The sequence below is a fragment of the Mirounga leonina genome, unplaced genomic scaffold (genome assembly GCF_011800145.1).
Source record: "Mirounga leonina isolate KUSES-001 unplaced genomic scaffold, KU_Mleo_1.0 Mir_92, whole genome shotgun sequence".
Lineage (NCBI taxonomy): Eukaryota > Metazoa > Chordata > Mammalia > Carnivora > Phocidae > Mirounga > Mirounga leonina.
The window spans coordinates 2,657,918-2,674,865 of NW_023270852.1; the positions used below are offsets into that span (position 1 = coordinate 2,657,918).

Sequence of the window (16,948 nt, forward strand, 5' to 3'; positions counted from 1 at the left end):
ATCCAATGCTCCCCCAAAACACTGGGTGTCAACAGTTTATGGAAATCTGTGCCTACAGTCTTGTTGGTTCATTTTAAGCTCTTTTCACTTAGAATGGAACTTTATTCCTTCAAAGTCTGAGATTTGGATTCCTCTGCCTTACCCTAGTCTACCCTCTGGGTGGAGAGTTTTCTGCAAAAAGAACACTTCACTATGCCAAGAACACTTGGTAACGGCCTCCAAACTTTACTGAGCACCCCGATGTGCCAGGCACTAGGCGAGGTGCTGAGATTACAGAGGGGGGCTGGTGAGAGGAGTGTCTCCAGGGGGTAGGACCTTGCACAGTGACACATTCCCAGCACCCAGCACAGCACCTGGCACGTCACAGGCATTGACAAGCGCTGATGGAATGAGGAAATGAATGAATGTAAATAAGCAATTATGGCTCACTAGGCTACATACGGCACTGTGAGGCACGCGGAAAGAATTGTGGGAGCAGAGAGAAGGGATGCTTAGTCCAAGTTATGATATCTGAGAAAACTCCCCAGGCCAACACTGGAAGGGTACCTTCAAATTCTTCAGGAGAGGAAGCAGAGTTGGAGGATGATGGGGTTTCTGACGGAAGAAACAGCTTGTACAAAGGAGTGGAGGCACGGGACCACATACTGGGAATGTGGCAAGTCCCAAGTGTAATCGGAGGTGTGGAGATGGAGTCAAAAGCAAGGACTTCAAATTATAAAGCATGTTGGAGTGCTGGGGTTCATGGATTTATCTGTCTTCTATGCCACCAAAGCAGGGCACCCTCTTCCCCTATAGAACATTTCTCCTGGATACACCAAGGGGCTTCCGTAAAATCTGAACAGGGCATACCCTTGGATGTTGGAAGGGGCTCCCACACTAGTATGTCTTGCAGTTTCCATCCCAGCTTCAAGGCAAACACAAGACCTCTGCATTTCACAGGAAGGAATGAGAAGACCTTGTTTTGGTCAGTGGGATTGCTTTCCCAGCCCTAGGCATTAAAGTGTGATATTTTTATCCAGAAAAGGGGACAGACTATCCAAAACTCATTCACACACTCCTAGCATATTAGAACTGGAAGGGTCCCTGGGGAAACTTTTGCCTACTTCCTCATCTTCAGAAGAAGAAACTAAAGCTCAGAGAGGAAGAAGGACTGTCCAATGACACACAGCAGATTAGTGAACGTTCGGGGCTGGGAAGGAAGGAAAGTAGGAGGGAGGGAGAGAGGGAAGCCTCTGGTTTCTAGTCCATGCTCCCCACTGCACTGTGTTCTCCTGCATGAGATTTAATGATGAAATTGCAGACTTTTTTTTCCAGTAAACATAAAACCAAAGACTAAAAATATTTCTGAATTACTTTTCTTTAGAAGAAAAAAAAATGCCTCTCCAGCTCTCTGACTCCATCAACCAATTAAATCTTTGGCTTCCACTCAGAAAGAGGCTTTAAATTAATCAAGATAAAACTAGCTTACTCTTTCCCTCCAAGCAGCAACTTTCTACCAAAAAGAATGAGAGTAGTTTGCTGGAGACAGGAGTGTCTTGGGGAAAGGAACAAAATCCAAGCCATTTAATTTAACTTCTCACACTCACCTGAGACTCCTCAGCCATTTGTCATTCATTCATCAAACATCTATTAAATATTTATTCTTTCAACAACCACTCTTTGAGCTCCTACTGTGTATATTCTAATCACAGGAGCATAGCTATGAATCAGAACATAATTCGGGCCTCAGGACATGGACATTTATCACTGAGTAGGGTGATGACATTTACATAAATCATCACCCTACAACCCAGGGTAAATTACCCAAGGTAAATTCCTAGTCCAAAGTAAATTTCATTTGAATGAATGAGTGAATGAATGAAATTGGTGTCTACTACAGATCACTGCCACATGAGAATTCCACTGGGGCTAGGACATAGCACTTAAGGAACAGCTCAGAAAAGGCAGGACTACACAAATGGGCCTGAAGAGTATTTTGAGAGCTCCATTCCCTTCTCTGAGCCTCAGTTTCCCCACCATCATGATGGGATCTGAGGAAACTTCCAGCACTAACATTCGATAATTCTCTGAGCCTAGTTCCCAGCACTGTATGGAAATTCAAACCCAATTTCTCTTCCTAAAAATAACTATTGAATCATTGTCCCTCTGCCTTCTCAAGGTCATGCCTGTGTCTCTGGATTTCTCTTGGGAGATGAGAGAAGTGAGGGAATTCGATTCTAACTTTGATTGGCCTTCTTTTCTGTTTAAACAAGAGAAAAAATATTCAATTATCCCATTGACAATTACAGTCTGCACATTTCACCGCAGGCATAGAAACAGGCCAGCAACAGAAAACTAGCCACAGACCAGGGGTGCACACATGCAAGCCATTATCTACTTGGAGACAGGCTGGCCTGTGGTGGCCCCCAGTGGCTCAGAAGCTGGACGGCTCCTTGCCAGCAGGCCAGGCCATCCGGGAGGCCGCCTGCCATTAACTGCAGCAGCACCCATCCCAACTCATCTCAGACTTCGGGCTCAACAGAAAGCAGGTGAGAAAGTGAGTCACTGACAGTGAGCGATCCCAAACCAAAGACCTGAGTTGTATGCTCGTATACATGCAAGCCTGATCAGGTCAAGAGATAAATCAGTGAGTCCCACGAGGGAAGGGGCCATGTCCATTTTGGTCACCAACATGTCCTTAAGCACACAAGCATCACACAAGGCACAGATTTTGGTCACCAATATGTCCTTAAGCACACAAGCATCACACAAGGCACATGATCTGCACTCAAGACATACAGGTAGAAAAATTTTGTGGAAGGCTAATGAGTAAACAACTATCTGAATGAATGACTGAATGGTTTGTTTGTGTGATGGCCCCAAGAACACTGGGGAAAAGAGACTGGGTAGAGTATTGGCCAGCACTCAGGCTCAAGCATCATTTGGAAACATCTATCCAAGCTCTGCTCCTTATAAGCTCTGACCTTGGGCAAGCCTCAGTTTCCTCATGGGGCAGATGTTTGTGCTGCTCAGATTCCCCTTTAAAGAAGGACTTGTTGCCTCCAGCTGCTGGGAGTATCATTAGCTAAGAGCCTCCAGCCGTCAGGCCCTCAGACTGTCTCAGAGCCACCTCGCCTAAGGTCATGCCCTGCCCACAGCTGCCCACTTGAAAGACATATCAAGTGGGATGTGAATGAAGGCCCTGGCCACCCTGGCCAATGAACAAAACTGTGATTCCAAAGCTCCGTGTGAGGGTAGCTGAAGTAATTCAGCTCATCTTCTCCCTCCCCCAGTCCTGCTTCTGTCCTCTCCCTTCCCCAGGTGCTGGCCCCAAAGGCAATCCCTAATAACCACCCTGAACTCTCAACTCCATCCCAAAGGCTGCTTCCCAGAGAACCCAACCTGTGACCCATCATTTGCAAACGAGCGATAATAACCCGCACACAGAATGCCATCTGACAGGCAGGTTCAGTGGGAGCCAAGGTCACACAGCCGGTTGGGAGTAGCGTTGGGACTTGAGTCCAAGTCTGATTCCAAGGCCTACATGCTTTCAACCCCTTAGATCTGCATTAATGCTTCCAAGAGTAGGGTTTTGTTCTTTGGCTTATTTATTATTTTTAAATCTGAAAGCTTTCCCGGAGATTCAGATGAAGTTGGAGTTGAGAACCCTAACACTCCCTCTCTTATCACCCAGGCCAATTCAGCATGGGATCCCAGCCCCTGACCTGGGACGCCAGGGTGCCCTGCCCTCTACTCTCTCCCCAGAGCCCGCACCTAGATATGTCTTTTTTGATGCTATTTATTCATAAGGGTCTCAAATACCAAAGGCCTAACACATATGAGTCACCCAAGCTGCTGGCTGATCCCACGCAACTTGACAGTGTTTATTTATTTTGCATATTGAAGTGAACAATGGCACTTCAGAGTGAAATTCAGTTTCAGCAGAACACAGCAGAGAGAAGTCAATTATCCGGCATTAATTATTTATGTGGGGACAATAACCATGGTGTTATTCCTCACTCTAGAGGCCTCTAGAGCTTGGAACAAGAGGAGAGAAGAGGTAGCTGCTATTATCTGTCCACAGTGCAGCATTGCATTGGATAAATTAACCCCTCTGACATCCTGTGAATACACATAAGCCTTCTTCGTGAACATGGTTCACGTATCTGTCCCCAGAACACACACAATTAATAGGCTGGTAGGCCCAGGGATTGCATTCCCCCAATATTCTCGCCAGGCCAGGCTCTGAATATATTAAAGGAACTAGCACCTTCTCTCTGCTTCCCACCCTGCCCTATCAGAACTTTAGGGCTGAAGACATTCTAAGCAAACCTCTTCTCAGATTGCAGCTTTGTGGCCAGCCAGAACTCTTGGGGTCACGTTAGTCCAAGGTTTTCCTCCCAAGGTATGTGTGTACGATATCAATTAGAAACCCTAGTCTGCCTCCAAAAGAATACTAATCCAATTTCTAAATCATTGCCATGTAATTTAACTTCTTTGTATCCTTAAAACTTCTGAGGAGATTGGAAGTGGGAGAGAGAGAGTGTGTGTGTGTGGTTCCCCAAGGCAGAAAGGGTGCCAGGGCCTGATCTACCTTTGCCCCAATTCTCTATCCCAGGGATGCAGTCCTCATCTGGAGAGTTTAACATTGATGGAGTGTTTCCTGTGTGCAGGCAGGTGCTTTATACATATTATCTGAAATTCTCATTACAACCCAATGATGTAAGTATAAATATCCCCATTTCACAGATGGGGGTGAAGAATTTTTCACATGAAGAAACTAAAGCCCAAGGTCACAACTAATAAGCAGCAGAACCAAGAATTAAGCTGAGGCTGTCCTGACCCCTAACCACTGTCCTAAACTGCCCTGTGACCGCAGCTGCTCCACCCCCAGCACAGGCGCTGGTCTGACCATCCCAGGACGCATGAGGCTCTGAGGAGGTGTCCCAAAGCCCTATTGTGTTGGGTGAGGTCATCGAAAGGACATGGCCACCAGTTGACCCATGCACAGGACCCCAGCCATCAGAGGCTTCCCCCCCAACCCTGTCCTTGGAATGTGCATTCCACTTGCCTTCCCCACTCCCAGAGGTGGCCCCAGGGGACACAACCTTGAGATAGTGATGGGATGCTGAGACCATCTTGACGGTATACATGACTGAACCCACTTAAGACCTCCGTATAAACTTTTAAGATTTGGTGGCAGGTGTGGAATCCACGTATCTTGCTGCCACTCAAGACAAGCCCCATATGTAAGTTCCCTTGTCTGTTTAACCTGCTGCCCACCAGTCTGGAGTGGCCCACCTGTTTCTTTGGTCTCTCCCTGCCCTCTGCTTACAGAGGCTGGTTTCAATTTGCACCTGGGAAGCTCCCCAGGCGCTTCTGAACCAACACACTGCCCATCTGGTACGGAGGTACCGACCTACTGCCCGGTCTGGACAGGAGCCAGGAAGACTATGATTCCACTTCATCTAGAACAGCTCCGCTTTCTCCTGGCTTAAAATATTAAGCTGCTGGGAGTGTCCGTTGGCGATTTCTTATTTTCTCAATGAGGTCACTGGCCAGAAGGGGTCCGGGAAGGGATTTCTAGAAGACTGCCCTGAGATCACCTTCATGAAGAGCCACAGTGGACCTCTGTCATGCAGCAGGCACTTGATAAACAAGAGCGCCCCCTATGTAGCTTTCCCTGCATGACAGACCCTTCATACACACTAAGTCCTTCGGTTCACACATGAACCCAATGAAGTAGGTACTCTTTTCATCCCTGTTTTATACGTGAGGGAACTGAGGGGCTGACAGGGTGTGAGAACTTCCACAAGGCCACACTGCTAGTAGGAGGTAGAACCTGCCTTCAAAACCAGGCTATCATGAGTTCAAAGCTGATGACCATTGCTCACCCCATGAAAGGCCTTCAGCTCTTCCAACACATGTGGATCCTGACGGGTCTGCCTCTCACCATCTCTGAGCTCTGCCTAAGACACACTGTGTGGAAAGATATTTGGGTCCCCATATGATCCCTTATTCTCAGCATCAGGCTGCACAGAAAATTCCTAGCTACATCTCTAACAACAGTGTTTCCCATTCTAAAATGGCATGCACGAACTGTATGTCATACCCATAAACCTTGTTATAATGATGACTTTGGGGGAGCAGAGTCCCAGAGGGGTATAACCTCATAAAGGTTAACCCAGTACTAGTAGACTTTTAGCAAATAGTTAACATCTTTTCTGATTTTAAAAGCAACATACACTTAGAAATATACTCAAAACCCAAACAATATAGAAATGAATGATGTGATAATTCAGGTGGACAGGTGGTTAAGGATAGAATAAAGGTAAGATGTCAGTGATGCCTGTAATATGTAAAACAAAACATACAAAACAAAACAATGACTTAACAGTCTTGCAAGGGCTACTTGGATTCTGTTGCCTCAAAATGGCCCCATCAAGATGTCTCAGAAAAAAAAAAAAAAAAGCAAGGCAGAAGCCCTGAGCACTCGATTACACAGCTCTTCCATAGATCAAACCTACATGAGAGTGACCAGAGTCTGGTTTGCCCAGGACTGAGGCATTTTCAAAGTCACAACTTTCAGGGCCAAAATCAGGACAGTCCTGGGGCAACCAGGACAGCTGGTCACCACGGATTCACTGCCCTGGTACTTTACCCTTTGGTTCTGGTTCTGGCCTCCAGGACCAGCCAGGTCCCCACGGCTTTCAGCCATGTGAAGTCACCTCTGGGGCCCCATCTCTCCTTCTCACCTCAACATCTGGGCTTCAACTTCTGCTCAGTGTATTCCTGGCTCCTCCTCCCCACCTCTCTCCCCCAACCCAACTAACTCAGGGCAATAAATATCCCCTAGCATCAACTCTGTGCTCCGTTCCCTCCCTGGTGCCCTGGGAGAAGGAGAAGACACCTAAGGGTAGACTGTCCTTTCAAAAAGCTCAGAGAGAGCCTTCCATAACCCCAAGGGCCCCCAAAGGCTCCAGCCTCCTGGCCCATGTGGGATCGGGAGCCTCCCCTGGGGTCCCCTATCTTAGCAGAACACCCCATTCAATTATTTGTTTCATTGTCTGCCTGCACCTTAGACCCCAGCTCCTTGGGGGACTGGACATGCCTGATTCCTCCATGTCTCAGGGCCCAGTTCTGTCAGTATTTGCTGAGTCAACATGGCATCCCCAATACTTTGCCTTAAGCCTCCTCTCCATGACAGTGCACGGAGAGGTGGGACCACCAGCAACTTCAAGATCCTGGAGCTGGGCCTCAGCCAGAGGCCAAATGGAGCAGGCCTGGCCCTAAGAGATGGACTTACCGCTGACCCGGCAGAGGGATGGCATCCAGGTGGTGGCCTCCAGGCAACGCCATCATGTTGATCCCAATCTGCAGCAAAGCCTGCCCGCAGCGGTCGTGACCCTGGAAAAAGAGAGGGCAGGACCGGGTCAATGGATGCCCTGAGAGAAGAGGTACAATCACTTTTTCTCCCAGTTCCTGGCCACAAGGAGCAAGGCAGGTATGGAGGAAAGGCCCCAGCACCCTCTTCTTTTTGAAAAAGTTTAGACTTCACTAACCTCACACAAGTAGTGTAGGACTTAGTCCTATGTCCCAAGCTCACTAGGAATCCCTACAATCTTTTATCTCCCATTATCAAACATTTGCCTGACCCATCTCGCTTTGTACCAAATGTTGGGACACACAGACCAGCAAATATTGCATGGGATGTACTTATACTTAAAAAGTATCTATGTCTTATCTGAAATTCACATTTATGGGCATCATGTATTATTTGCTAAATCTGGAAACTCTACATGCTAATTCTCCATAACCATCACAGCCCTGGGTTATTCACTTTTTGATTATGCCTGGGAAATGTGACTCTATAATGAGCATGGTGGTTGCTTCCCCAAATCCATTCCACTTCAGATGATATAATTTCACCCAAACTGCTAGTAACTGGTTCAGGAATAGTCATGGGACTCAATTCGGACCAATGAGCCATGACAGGACTGCTTCCAGAAAAAGTTTTCTTTCTCCTAACTGCAAACCACAAGGAGACAGTATCTCTCCCCTTGGACCTGAGCAAGGAAGCATGTCAATTCATTGCTGCTAGAGCTATCTTGCAATCAAGAGAGGACGCAGCTGGGAGAATAAAGCTGGCACACAGAGAACAATAAATCTGGGTCCTTGATCCCCAAGCCACTGAATCAATGAACCCTGGAGTCCGGCCCATCCCTAGGCCTACCTATTATGTAAGATAAGAAAGTTCTTGTTGTTGAAAGAGAAGGTTTTATTAGTGAACAGCCAAAAGCAGCCTAACTGATAAAGGTAAACCGGGCTCTAGGGGCCTCCAATCCCAGCACTGAGGACCCACCTGACTTGCCTGTGTCTCGCAGGTTGGACCAAGACAAAAGTATCCTTCCACCTGTTTGACTCCTCCTGTCACTTGTCCCTTCCTTGTTCCCACCTCTCTGCCTTCTCCTTCTCCAAGACAGTGAGGAAGCCCTCCCCGAGGAAAAGGGAGATTCTGTCGCTTTTGCTGGGGTAGAGTAACACAGGAGAGGTTTAGCCATCACCTGGCATGCCCTGAGCTGGGGGACAGCAGATTTCAAGACTTTCCGAGAAAACACAAGTATGAGCTTGTGGGAAGAGACAGCTAAGAATGGTAAGGTAAGTCCAGAAAAATTAAACTCTTACTCCATGAGTACAAATGACCCTTATGAGAAAAGAACGGAGGAGGACTTTAATTAACAGTGATATCGCTGGACATAAAGTACCCTTTATGATGCTTGGAATAAAGAAGAAGAGAGTCGATCTGGAAAGTATGGGAGCCAGGAACTCAGAATAAACTAGGGCATTATGTAATTCCAGAGACTCACTCCCAATGTCTGTTTCTTGGTCTGTGGGTCCCACCACCCTATGAACCCCATAAGCCAAGGGCCAGCCATGTAGCCAGCACTCTATGTGTCTGTTGAAAGGCTGAGTGGAATACATTTTTAATACCTTTATGCTGAGCCCTAATTCTTTTTCTGTAACTGAGAATAATACTATCTATTGTACGGGGCTATGACAGCAATGACCTGAGATTAGGGCTGTGTAAGTGTCAGGCCAGGGTGAGAGCGCAGTAAATAGCAGCCTTTGTTAGTCTCATGCCCTGAAAGTCCTCTGTGCACTCAACCCTGTGGTCAGCTCTGCTGAGGGAGATGCAGAAAATGAGACAAAGCATAGAAAGCTTTGATGACGCTCGACGAGTGCCCATCAACATCAGCAGTATCGCCATTGTTATTTCTAGTGTTATGATTGTGATTGAAAAAGTAGATTTTTGGAACCCAGTGAGTCAGCAGCCTGAAAAGGATGGCACAAAAGAAAAAGCTAGAAACAACAAAAGGAGATAACTGTTCCCCTTCTGACTGCTTGACTAAAGAACCCCAAAGGAAAATACCAACTTCTCAGAGAGAATGCTATGATGTCATCAGACAGCAGTGAGCAAGCCGATCTTGTTTTACCTCCATCTCCATCATCAAGAAGAAAAGGGTGCAGCGTACAAACAGTGAAGAGGGAATTCAAGCTAAAATAGGCAAGGACACGGAGACGGTAAGGAAGCTCCAAGACCCTTCAAAGGGTGATCCAGTTAGGGTTCTGTGAGGAGATGAAGCATGTCTTTGGTATTGGGGGAACTTTGGATCTGATCAAGTTGTAGCTGATGCACCCAGACAAAGGGGGAGCTGTCATGAGCAGAAACCTGGATGCAAGAGAATGATCTGAATTTCTAAGAGGTAGATTCTAGAAACATAGCTCAGTGACCATAAAATTCTAGAACAGATTCCCAATTGCTGACCTGTGAGCCCCTCAGACAGAAGCCAGCCAGAGCACAGGAGGAACAAATCAGGGCCCAGACAATCTGCTTCCTTTTCATTAGGGACCACCGGGCTCCTAGCAGAGGGGAATGCGACGATAAACCTTGATTTTATCTTGATTTCGTTAAAATGCCCTGGTGAGATGTCCTTGTTCATCCGTTTCACCCATGGCCCCACAGTGGTTGTGCCAGTGGGGCCATCCAGGAAACAAAACCTTGATCCCTGTGATTGCAGGTCTTCCCAGGGGCTGGGGGAGCCTCTTGGGGACATCTGGGCTGCATTTGCATCACTGCCCTATTTACCGACTGTATTAGTTATGCCTGCCTCTTTCCCCCAGTGGGACAAGACCCCTTCATGCCTGAAAGCACATCTTGCTCAATGTGGGCCTGGGCCCAGGATCCTACACGATGACCTGCGTGGTCAGAGCCAGGACTGTGAACCAGATTAGCTCTCAGAGGAACCACAGTTCATATGCACTGGGGATAAGGAACCGGAAAGAGAGAACATCTGGAAGGTGAGACAGGCAGTACCAAGAGTTTAACCCAGCTGATATTTATAAAATGTATCTAATAATAATAATGGCTAATATTTATTGAGTGTGTACTGTGAGCCAAGCACTGTTCTAAATGCCTCATCTAGTATTAACTCATTTAATACTATCATCATCCCCGTCACTGACGAGACTCTGAAATTCAGTGGAGGTGTGTGCGTTGCTCAGGATCACACAGCTGTCGGTGATAGAGGACGAGGATCCCGGCTTTAGGATTTTGAGGGGAGGTGCTGGAGCACATGGAGGGGATGACACAGGTCCTTCGTTTGCTAACAGGGAGCCCGACTCCCTTCCACGGTGGCAACCACACCCAGCCCCCAGCTGTCACAGCCCTCCAACTCTCCTCCTTCTCCCTGGTGCCTCCTGAGGCTCCCACCTCCCAGACAGGGAGTCCTCCAGCCTCGTCTGGTGCCGGTCCTCCGCGACACCGCCAGAGGACAGAAGAACAGTCCTTGGAAAAATGAATGGCCAACATTCATTTCAGATTGCCAGCACTGCACTCAAATGGTGGCAGGAAGGAGGGCACAGACAGTGGGCATGTCTCTTCGGTTCCTCATTTCTTGGTTGCTTCTGTGAGAGTCATGGGGACAGCTGTGGGCCCTAAAGGAATCAGGGGATGAGGAAACCACAGTCCCAGCTAAAGCCTAACGTACCACTAGCTTTACGGAGAAACCTGTTTCAAGCATGCAGCCCTCAGAGAAGCCCCCACAGCCTGCTGCACCGGCAGCCACCTCCCCTGAGCCCTGGGCTGGATTCATCCTAGTGAGCAGAGGTTCCAAGAACAATGCCTCCAAAACTATACAGCATGTCAGAAAATGGGTTCAAGGTAATCCCTTTGCTGCCCACTGTCCGTCCTCAATGGTGTCACAAAAAGAACTTGAATTTTGGGGTCTGTCAGATCTGGATTCAAATCCTGACTCTGTACCAGATTGGTGCATGACCTTGAGAAAATCATGAACCTCCCATGAATGTGGTTCTCCCAATTATACCTGCCTTCTAAGAGCTTCATAAGGATTAAATGTGATCACTTGCAAAAGCCCCTAACAGATTGAAAGAAAAAAAGGAAAGGAAAGGAAAGGAAAGGGATCATGTGCTTGGCACATGGAGCCTCAAAGAGGAAGTGTTCTTCCTTGTGGAAGGAGGAGTTGAGAAATGTATCTCAGGGCAGAGATGCTGCCTTGCCCCTGAGAGAGGTGGAAAGGACACAGGCAGGAGTGAGCAAGAAAGAGGAAACTCCATCACTTCCGTCCCCACCACCAACCCTGCCCAAGGCCCTTCCTAACTCATTGGAAATCTCACCCTGGAGGCTCTCGGCAATGCCTCCCCGACCAGGAGAGGCTAGTTTACAAGACAGACCTGCAGCCTTAGGTGTCTCTGATTTAATTCAATGCCCGCTGTGACAACTGCTCATTCGGACAGCTCATTTCTGCTCCTGCCTCCTCTTAGAAGCAGCCCTTGCTCACCTTCGTTTGGCTAACAAGAATGGAAGAAGGAAATGGTAGGCGATTTACAGTAAATTATTGAATTAGAACCAGGACGGGGGCGGCTTCTGCCATTGTTTAATGGGCCAATCCTGGTATGGCTCAAGGCTGGGCTGGGATTATTTAATCTGCAGAATCCATTAGGGCTGTCAACAGTGCAGGGCAGTAAATATTGTGGAAAGCGGTTAAGCTCTGCTGCAGTGTTAGGTACAGGGAGGAGGCAGCTGGGGGAGTGGGTGTGGGAGGAATGAGACCTGGGGATTCAGTCAAGTCCCTCACTATGTGATCCCCTACCCCCTCATCAGTTCTCCTCCCTAGAATTTATCACAATTGTAATTAAACAACTGAAATTAGTAGCTTAAAGTTTTCTCCCTTAAGGATCCTGGGGGCAGGGACCAGAGGTCTGTCCTGCCCCCTGCTGTATCTGCCACCCCCCTCCTGACAGGCGCCTGGTGCAAAGTGATCTGATCCACCAGATCGATGGACTCTTTTTTTTTTTTTTAAGATTTTATTTATTTGCGAGAGAGACAATGAGAGACAGAGAGCATGAGAGGGAGGAGGGTCAGAGGGAGAAGCAGACTCCCTGCTGAGCAGGGAGCCCGACACGGGACTCGATCCTGGGACTCCAGGATCATGACCTGAGCCAAAAGCAGTCGCTTAACCAACTGAGCCACCCAGGCGCCCCAGATCGATAGACTCTTATTGGCTGGCTAGGTGGGTTCTTACCAAAGGAACCTCAGCCTCCTCGCTGGTAAATGAGAGACAGGTGCCTATGCGGCCACGTTTTGAGTAGTTGTTGAGAGGGTTGTGGGAGGGCCTTTTCCAACCATACACACTGCAGGGAAAGGGCTTGGCATCCTAACACTCACTGAGACAAAGCCACCTGTCCCTCCTGAGTTTCTTTTTATTTTTTTTAAAGATTTTATTTATTTATTTGAGAGAGAGAGAATGAGAGAGAGAGAGAGCATGAGAGAGGGGAGGGTCAGAGGGAGAAGCAGACTCCTCGCTGAGCAGGAAGCCTGATGCGGGACTCGATCTCAGGACCCTGGGATCATGACCTGAGCCCAAGGCAGTCGCTTAACCAACTGAACCACCCAGGAGCCCCCATCCTGAGTTTCTGTAGTCCTTACTGTCTGATCATACCTGGCTGGGCAGGCTCCCTCCCCAGCCCCAGCTCTGTGCTCTACTAGGCAGTTTCTCCCAGACAGACAGACAAGAGATAGTTGCATGACAACCGCAAAAACTGCAAAAAAAAAAAAAAAAAAGCAAGGAGGTGCTAAGGGAGGTCCAGAGGGCTTCCCAGCAGTACTAGGCGAGAATGGAAGGTGGGGAGAAGGGGTCATGGCAAGTTTCTCAGGACATGACCTCAAAACTGACCCTTGCAAGAGGAGTTTGGAGACAGAGAAAGGGGAAGCTGTGGAGAGAAGAGCATGGGGACAGAGGGAAGAGCATAGGAAAATTAAGGAACTGCAAGTGTTTCTAGAAGGCTACAGTGAGCACTCCAGGCTGGGCCCAGCTGGAGTTTAGATGAAACCATCCCAGTGTTGTGGGGATGCAGAAAAAGGAGTGGCCACTTTCAGCCGGGGAAGTAGGGCAGACTTCTTAGAGGAGGCGACATCTGAACTGGGTCTTAAATGCAGGGTGGGATTTTGCCAAGTGAAGATGGGAAAAGGACATTCAGTGCCAGGAGAGCAGTGTGAACGGTGGCAAAAAGACCAGAAAATAAAGCAAGGGTTCAGGGACCCAGATCTCTCCCAGGGGGCTAGCAGGAAGGTGCCTCTGTGGTCCTGCATATGAAAGGAACAGATTCTTTGGACTCTATTCTGTGGATGATAGGGAGCCATTGAAGGTGGTTTGAGTAGGGGACTGAAAACATCAGAGTGGGATTTCAGCTCCCATGGTGACCAGTAAGTGGATGGACTCCAGGGAGTGAGGCCAGCAGCAGGGGTCCATTTAAGAGTAGATGCAACTCCCAAGGGGGACCACAAAAGCCCTGAGGTTAGAGCCATGGGGACTTGGGGGTAGAAAGGAGGGTGGCTGCAGTGAGCTTTGGGAGGTAACGACAATGAGCTTCCCTCCTTGCCCCCACCCGAGGCCCTCTTGATCTGTGGGAGGGTGGCAATAGTCATCGAGACATTTCAGTATCGCTAGCTGGAGTGCTCAGCATCCTGAACAATCAGATACTTTAAGAACCCTCATTCCCAGGGGAGGCACAAGAAACTAAGCAAGCCGTCACCTAGCCCTACCGAATGGACTGAGCCTCATGAAATATAGACAGAGCGACTCTCTAGAGGAAGCCTGAGTGACCCTTTACAGCTGTCAGGCAACAGAGTCCAGCAAGTGGGCAGAATAGACTCAGGGCTCCCAGAGCTGGGTTTGCCCCTTGGGCTCTGAACACCGTGGCTGGGCAACCCAGAAGGACCGTGCATCAGGTAGGGACCACCCAGACCTGAGCCCTGCTCAATTCCAGAGCCAGAACAGTTTCAACAAAGCACAGGAAAGGCCCCAAGCCTCCCCCTGATTAACTGGATACATGTACCTTCTAGGCTTTACCTGAAAGGTAACAAGAATCCCACCTGCACAAATATGTCAGGGGTGAGACTATAGCCTCCAGCCACAATCTAGGCAGCCTTCCTAGAGGAGCTCACATCATAACGCTAGAGTATTAGAATTAGTAGGAGGCCTTAGAGATTCTTGCCTTGTAATAATAACTATAATGATAATAATAATGATGAGTAGGAGAAAAGGAGACATATTTAGGGTGCTAACTATGTGTCAGGCAATGTGGTAAATGCTCTTGTTATCCCCATTTTTTAGATTAGGAAACTGAAGCACAGAGATTAACACCGGCAGATGGCGAGACACGTTCAGAGAGGGGAAGAGATCTGCTTGAGGTCACACAGCAGCTGAGCTGTATCTGGGACCTGCACCTCGGTCTCCTCACTGCCATCAGCTTCCCAATGGGAAATCCAAAGAAGGCTTTGTGTGGTTAGAGCCCCAAGAGACCGACCCAGGCTCAGAGTGATTTACCCTGGGAAATCCATTGTTCTGGCAGTTCCCCATCTATAAAACTGGGTTACTCATGCGCTTTCTCTGTTGCTGCGGCTATCAACACAGGGGAATGAGCAGTGGATAGAGAAATTGCAGGGATTCCTAGGCTAATTCAGCTCAGTCTTGGAGTGAGCCAGGCAGGTTGATACAGAGATGCCCATGAGTCCCCAGAGGTCTGAGAAAAAGGAGCCGGAGTCTAGCTCTCGCTGCTGAGGCCCATGTGCCCTGGTCCCTGATCAGTATGACCGCCCATCCTCTAAAAGGCTCCAACTTGTCAAAGACAAGCCCCAGGCAGCCTCTCCTGAAGGAGCATGTATAACAGTCCCAGAGGGAAGCCCAAATTCCTGGAGCCTGGAAAGCCATGCTGTCCCCCACCCTGTACCTCAGGGTGGGCCCGTCCTGACACCCCAGCTGCCCATCAGAGGAGTGCCCAGCCCTGAACCACACAAGGAAACAGAGGTTGCTGGCATCTGGGAGCTGGCCCTGAGCTGCTGATTTTCTAAGGGTCAGAAGTAAGCAACTGGCATCCCAGACCTCCGGGACCATCGGCGGAGTGTAGGCCCTGAGAGATGCTAGGTTGGACCTTTGGGCCGCTCCCATCCAGACCTCTGTTGCGTAAGAATGCAGATTCAGAGTCAGTTACTAGCTGCGTGATCATGGGCATTAAGTGTCCTTATCTGTAAAGTGGGGTATATAAGAAGGATAACAGAAGTAATGGTTCCTTCCTCATGGCACTACGGTGTGGATCAGTGAGATCACGTATGTGAAGTACCTGGCACGCAGGAGTGCTCAATATAAGACTGGTTCTGTTTCTCTCCTGGTGAAGACAAGTACCTCAAAGTAGCGGGGCAGCCAGATGGAGGCCATTCTACAGCCTCCTGAACTATATCCAGCTAGTCAACTGCTTTTTACTCTTTAACTTTTTGATTACCCCTTCCTACTTTCTAACTTTTCCTGATGTGAATGTTAGCCAACTGCTCAAATGTTCTTTAGCTCTGATTTGCAAAAGCGAGAGCCCTCTCTCCCTGGGCCCAGATCCCAGGGTGCTAAAATTAACAATCAGTATACTTTAAGCTAATGACTTACTGGTCGTGACTGCCATGAAGAGACATAACTCTCAGATAAAAGCCATTAGAGAAAATTGAATAGCTCCAGCGTGGTGAAAATTTGGATACATCCTGTTTCATAAATCACGCTCAGAGGTTACACTGGGCAAGCTATTTCCCTCTCTGAGTCACGATGAGGCCCCAGGTTGAGGGGGTCTATATCCCCTTGGGAAAGAAGACATAGGGGAGAGAAGCATACAATCTGGGGCATTGAATGAGTCAAACATAAAAAAACAGCCCATTCACAGAATGTTGTCTTATCAAGGCTCATTTATGTCACATGTCACAGTAGCATCCAAACAGTGCACTGCACGGTGTCTAGTACAGAGTAGGAGCTCAATAAATATTAGTCATTACCCGACAGGGGATTCCGTGGTTCTCCAAAAACACCTTGCCCTTCCATAATGTTATGCATCGGTCATGGCACCTCAACACGTTCAGACCAAAATCCCCTCAATTCTCTTTTTCTATCTCCAGGTTAATACCAATGTTTCAGGACTCAGTTCTAATCCCACCTCATCTGAGAGGCCTTCTCCAACCACCCTAACCTAGAGTAATTTCTCCCTCCCAAAATTCCCTAGGCATCAATAAAAGTGGGAGGTCTTGAACAGTTTCAAATTATCTTGTAATAGTAGGTATGCTTTCTCCATGTCCCTCTTTCTTCCCCTGTCTGCCTGTTGAGTGCTGCCAGAACAACTGGAAAGCCACAAGACGGCAAGGCCAAAAGATGAAAGAAGATGAGTCCTGAACACAGTTTGGAGTAGAGCCACCCAACTCACATCAGTCCGGCGCGGGGTGGGGGGGGAAGAAGAGAAATACACACAATGTGCTAAGCCACTAATATTTGGGGCTTGTTTGTTACAGCAACTAATCTGAAATAACCTACTTATGAAAACTGAAGTAAATGCTATGCTGAAGGCATCTGTAAGTGTGCTA

At 48.2% G+C, this 16,948-nt stretch overlaps 1 protein-coding gene across 2 annotated transcripts in view; it reads right to left on the reverse strand.

Annotated features, from left to right (window-relative positions):
* INSC (INSC spindle orientation adaptor protein) overlaps positions 1 to 16,948 on the reverse strand; it is a 122,655-nt gene that overhangs the window by 83,783 nt on the left and 21,924 nt on the right. The window contains exon 2 of one of the 2 annotated variants that reach the window (XM_034995055.1): positions 7,286 to 7,386. In XM_034995055.1, coding sequence (XP_034850946.1) covers positions 7,286 to 7,341 — 56 coding nt within the window. In that variant the 5' untranslated portion in view covers positions 7,342 to 7,386. Of the gene's footprint in view, positions 1 to 7,285; positions 7,850 to 16,948 lie in introns of those variants that run through there. The other variant, XM_034995056.1, reaches the window with a different exon arrangement.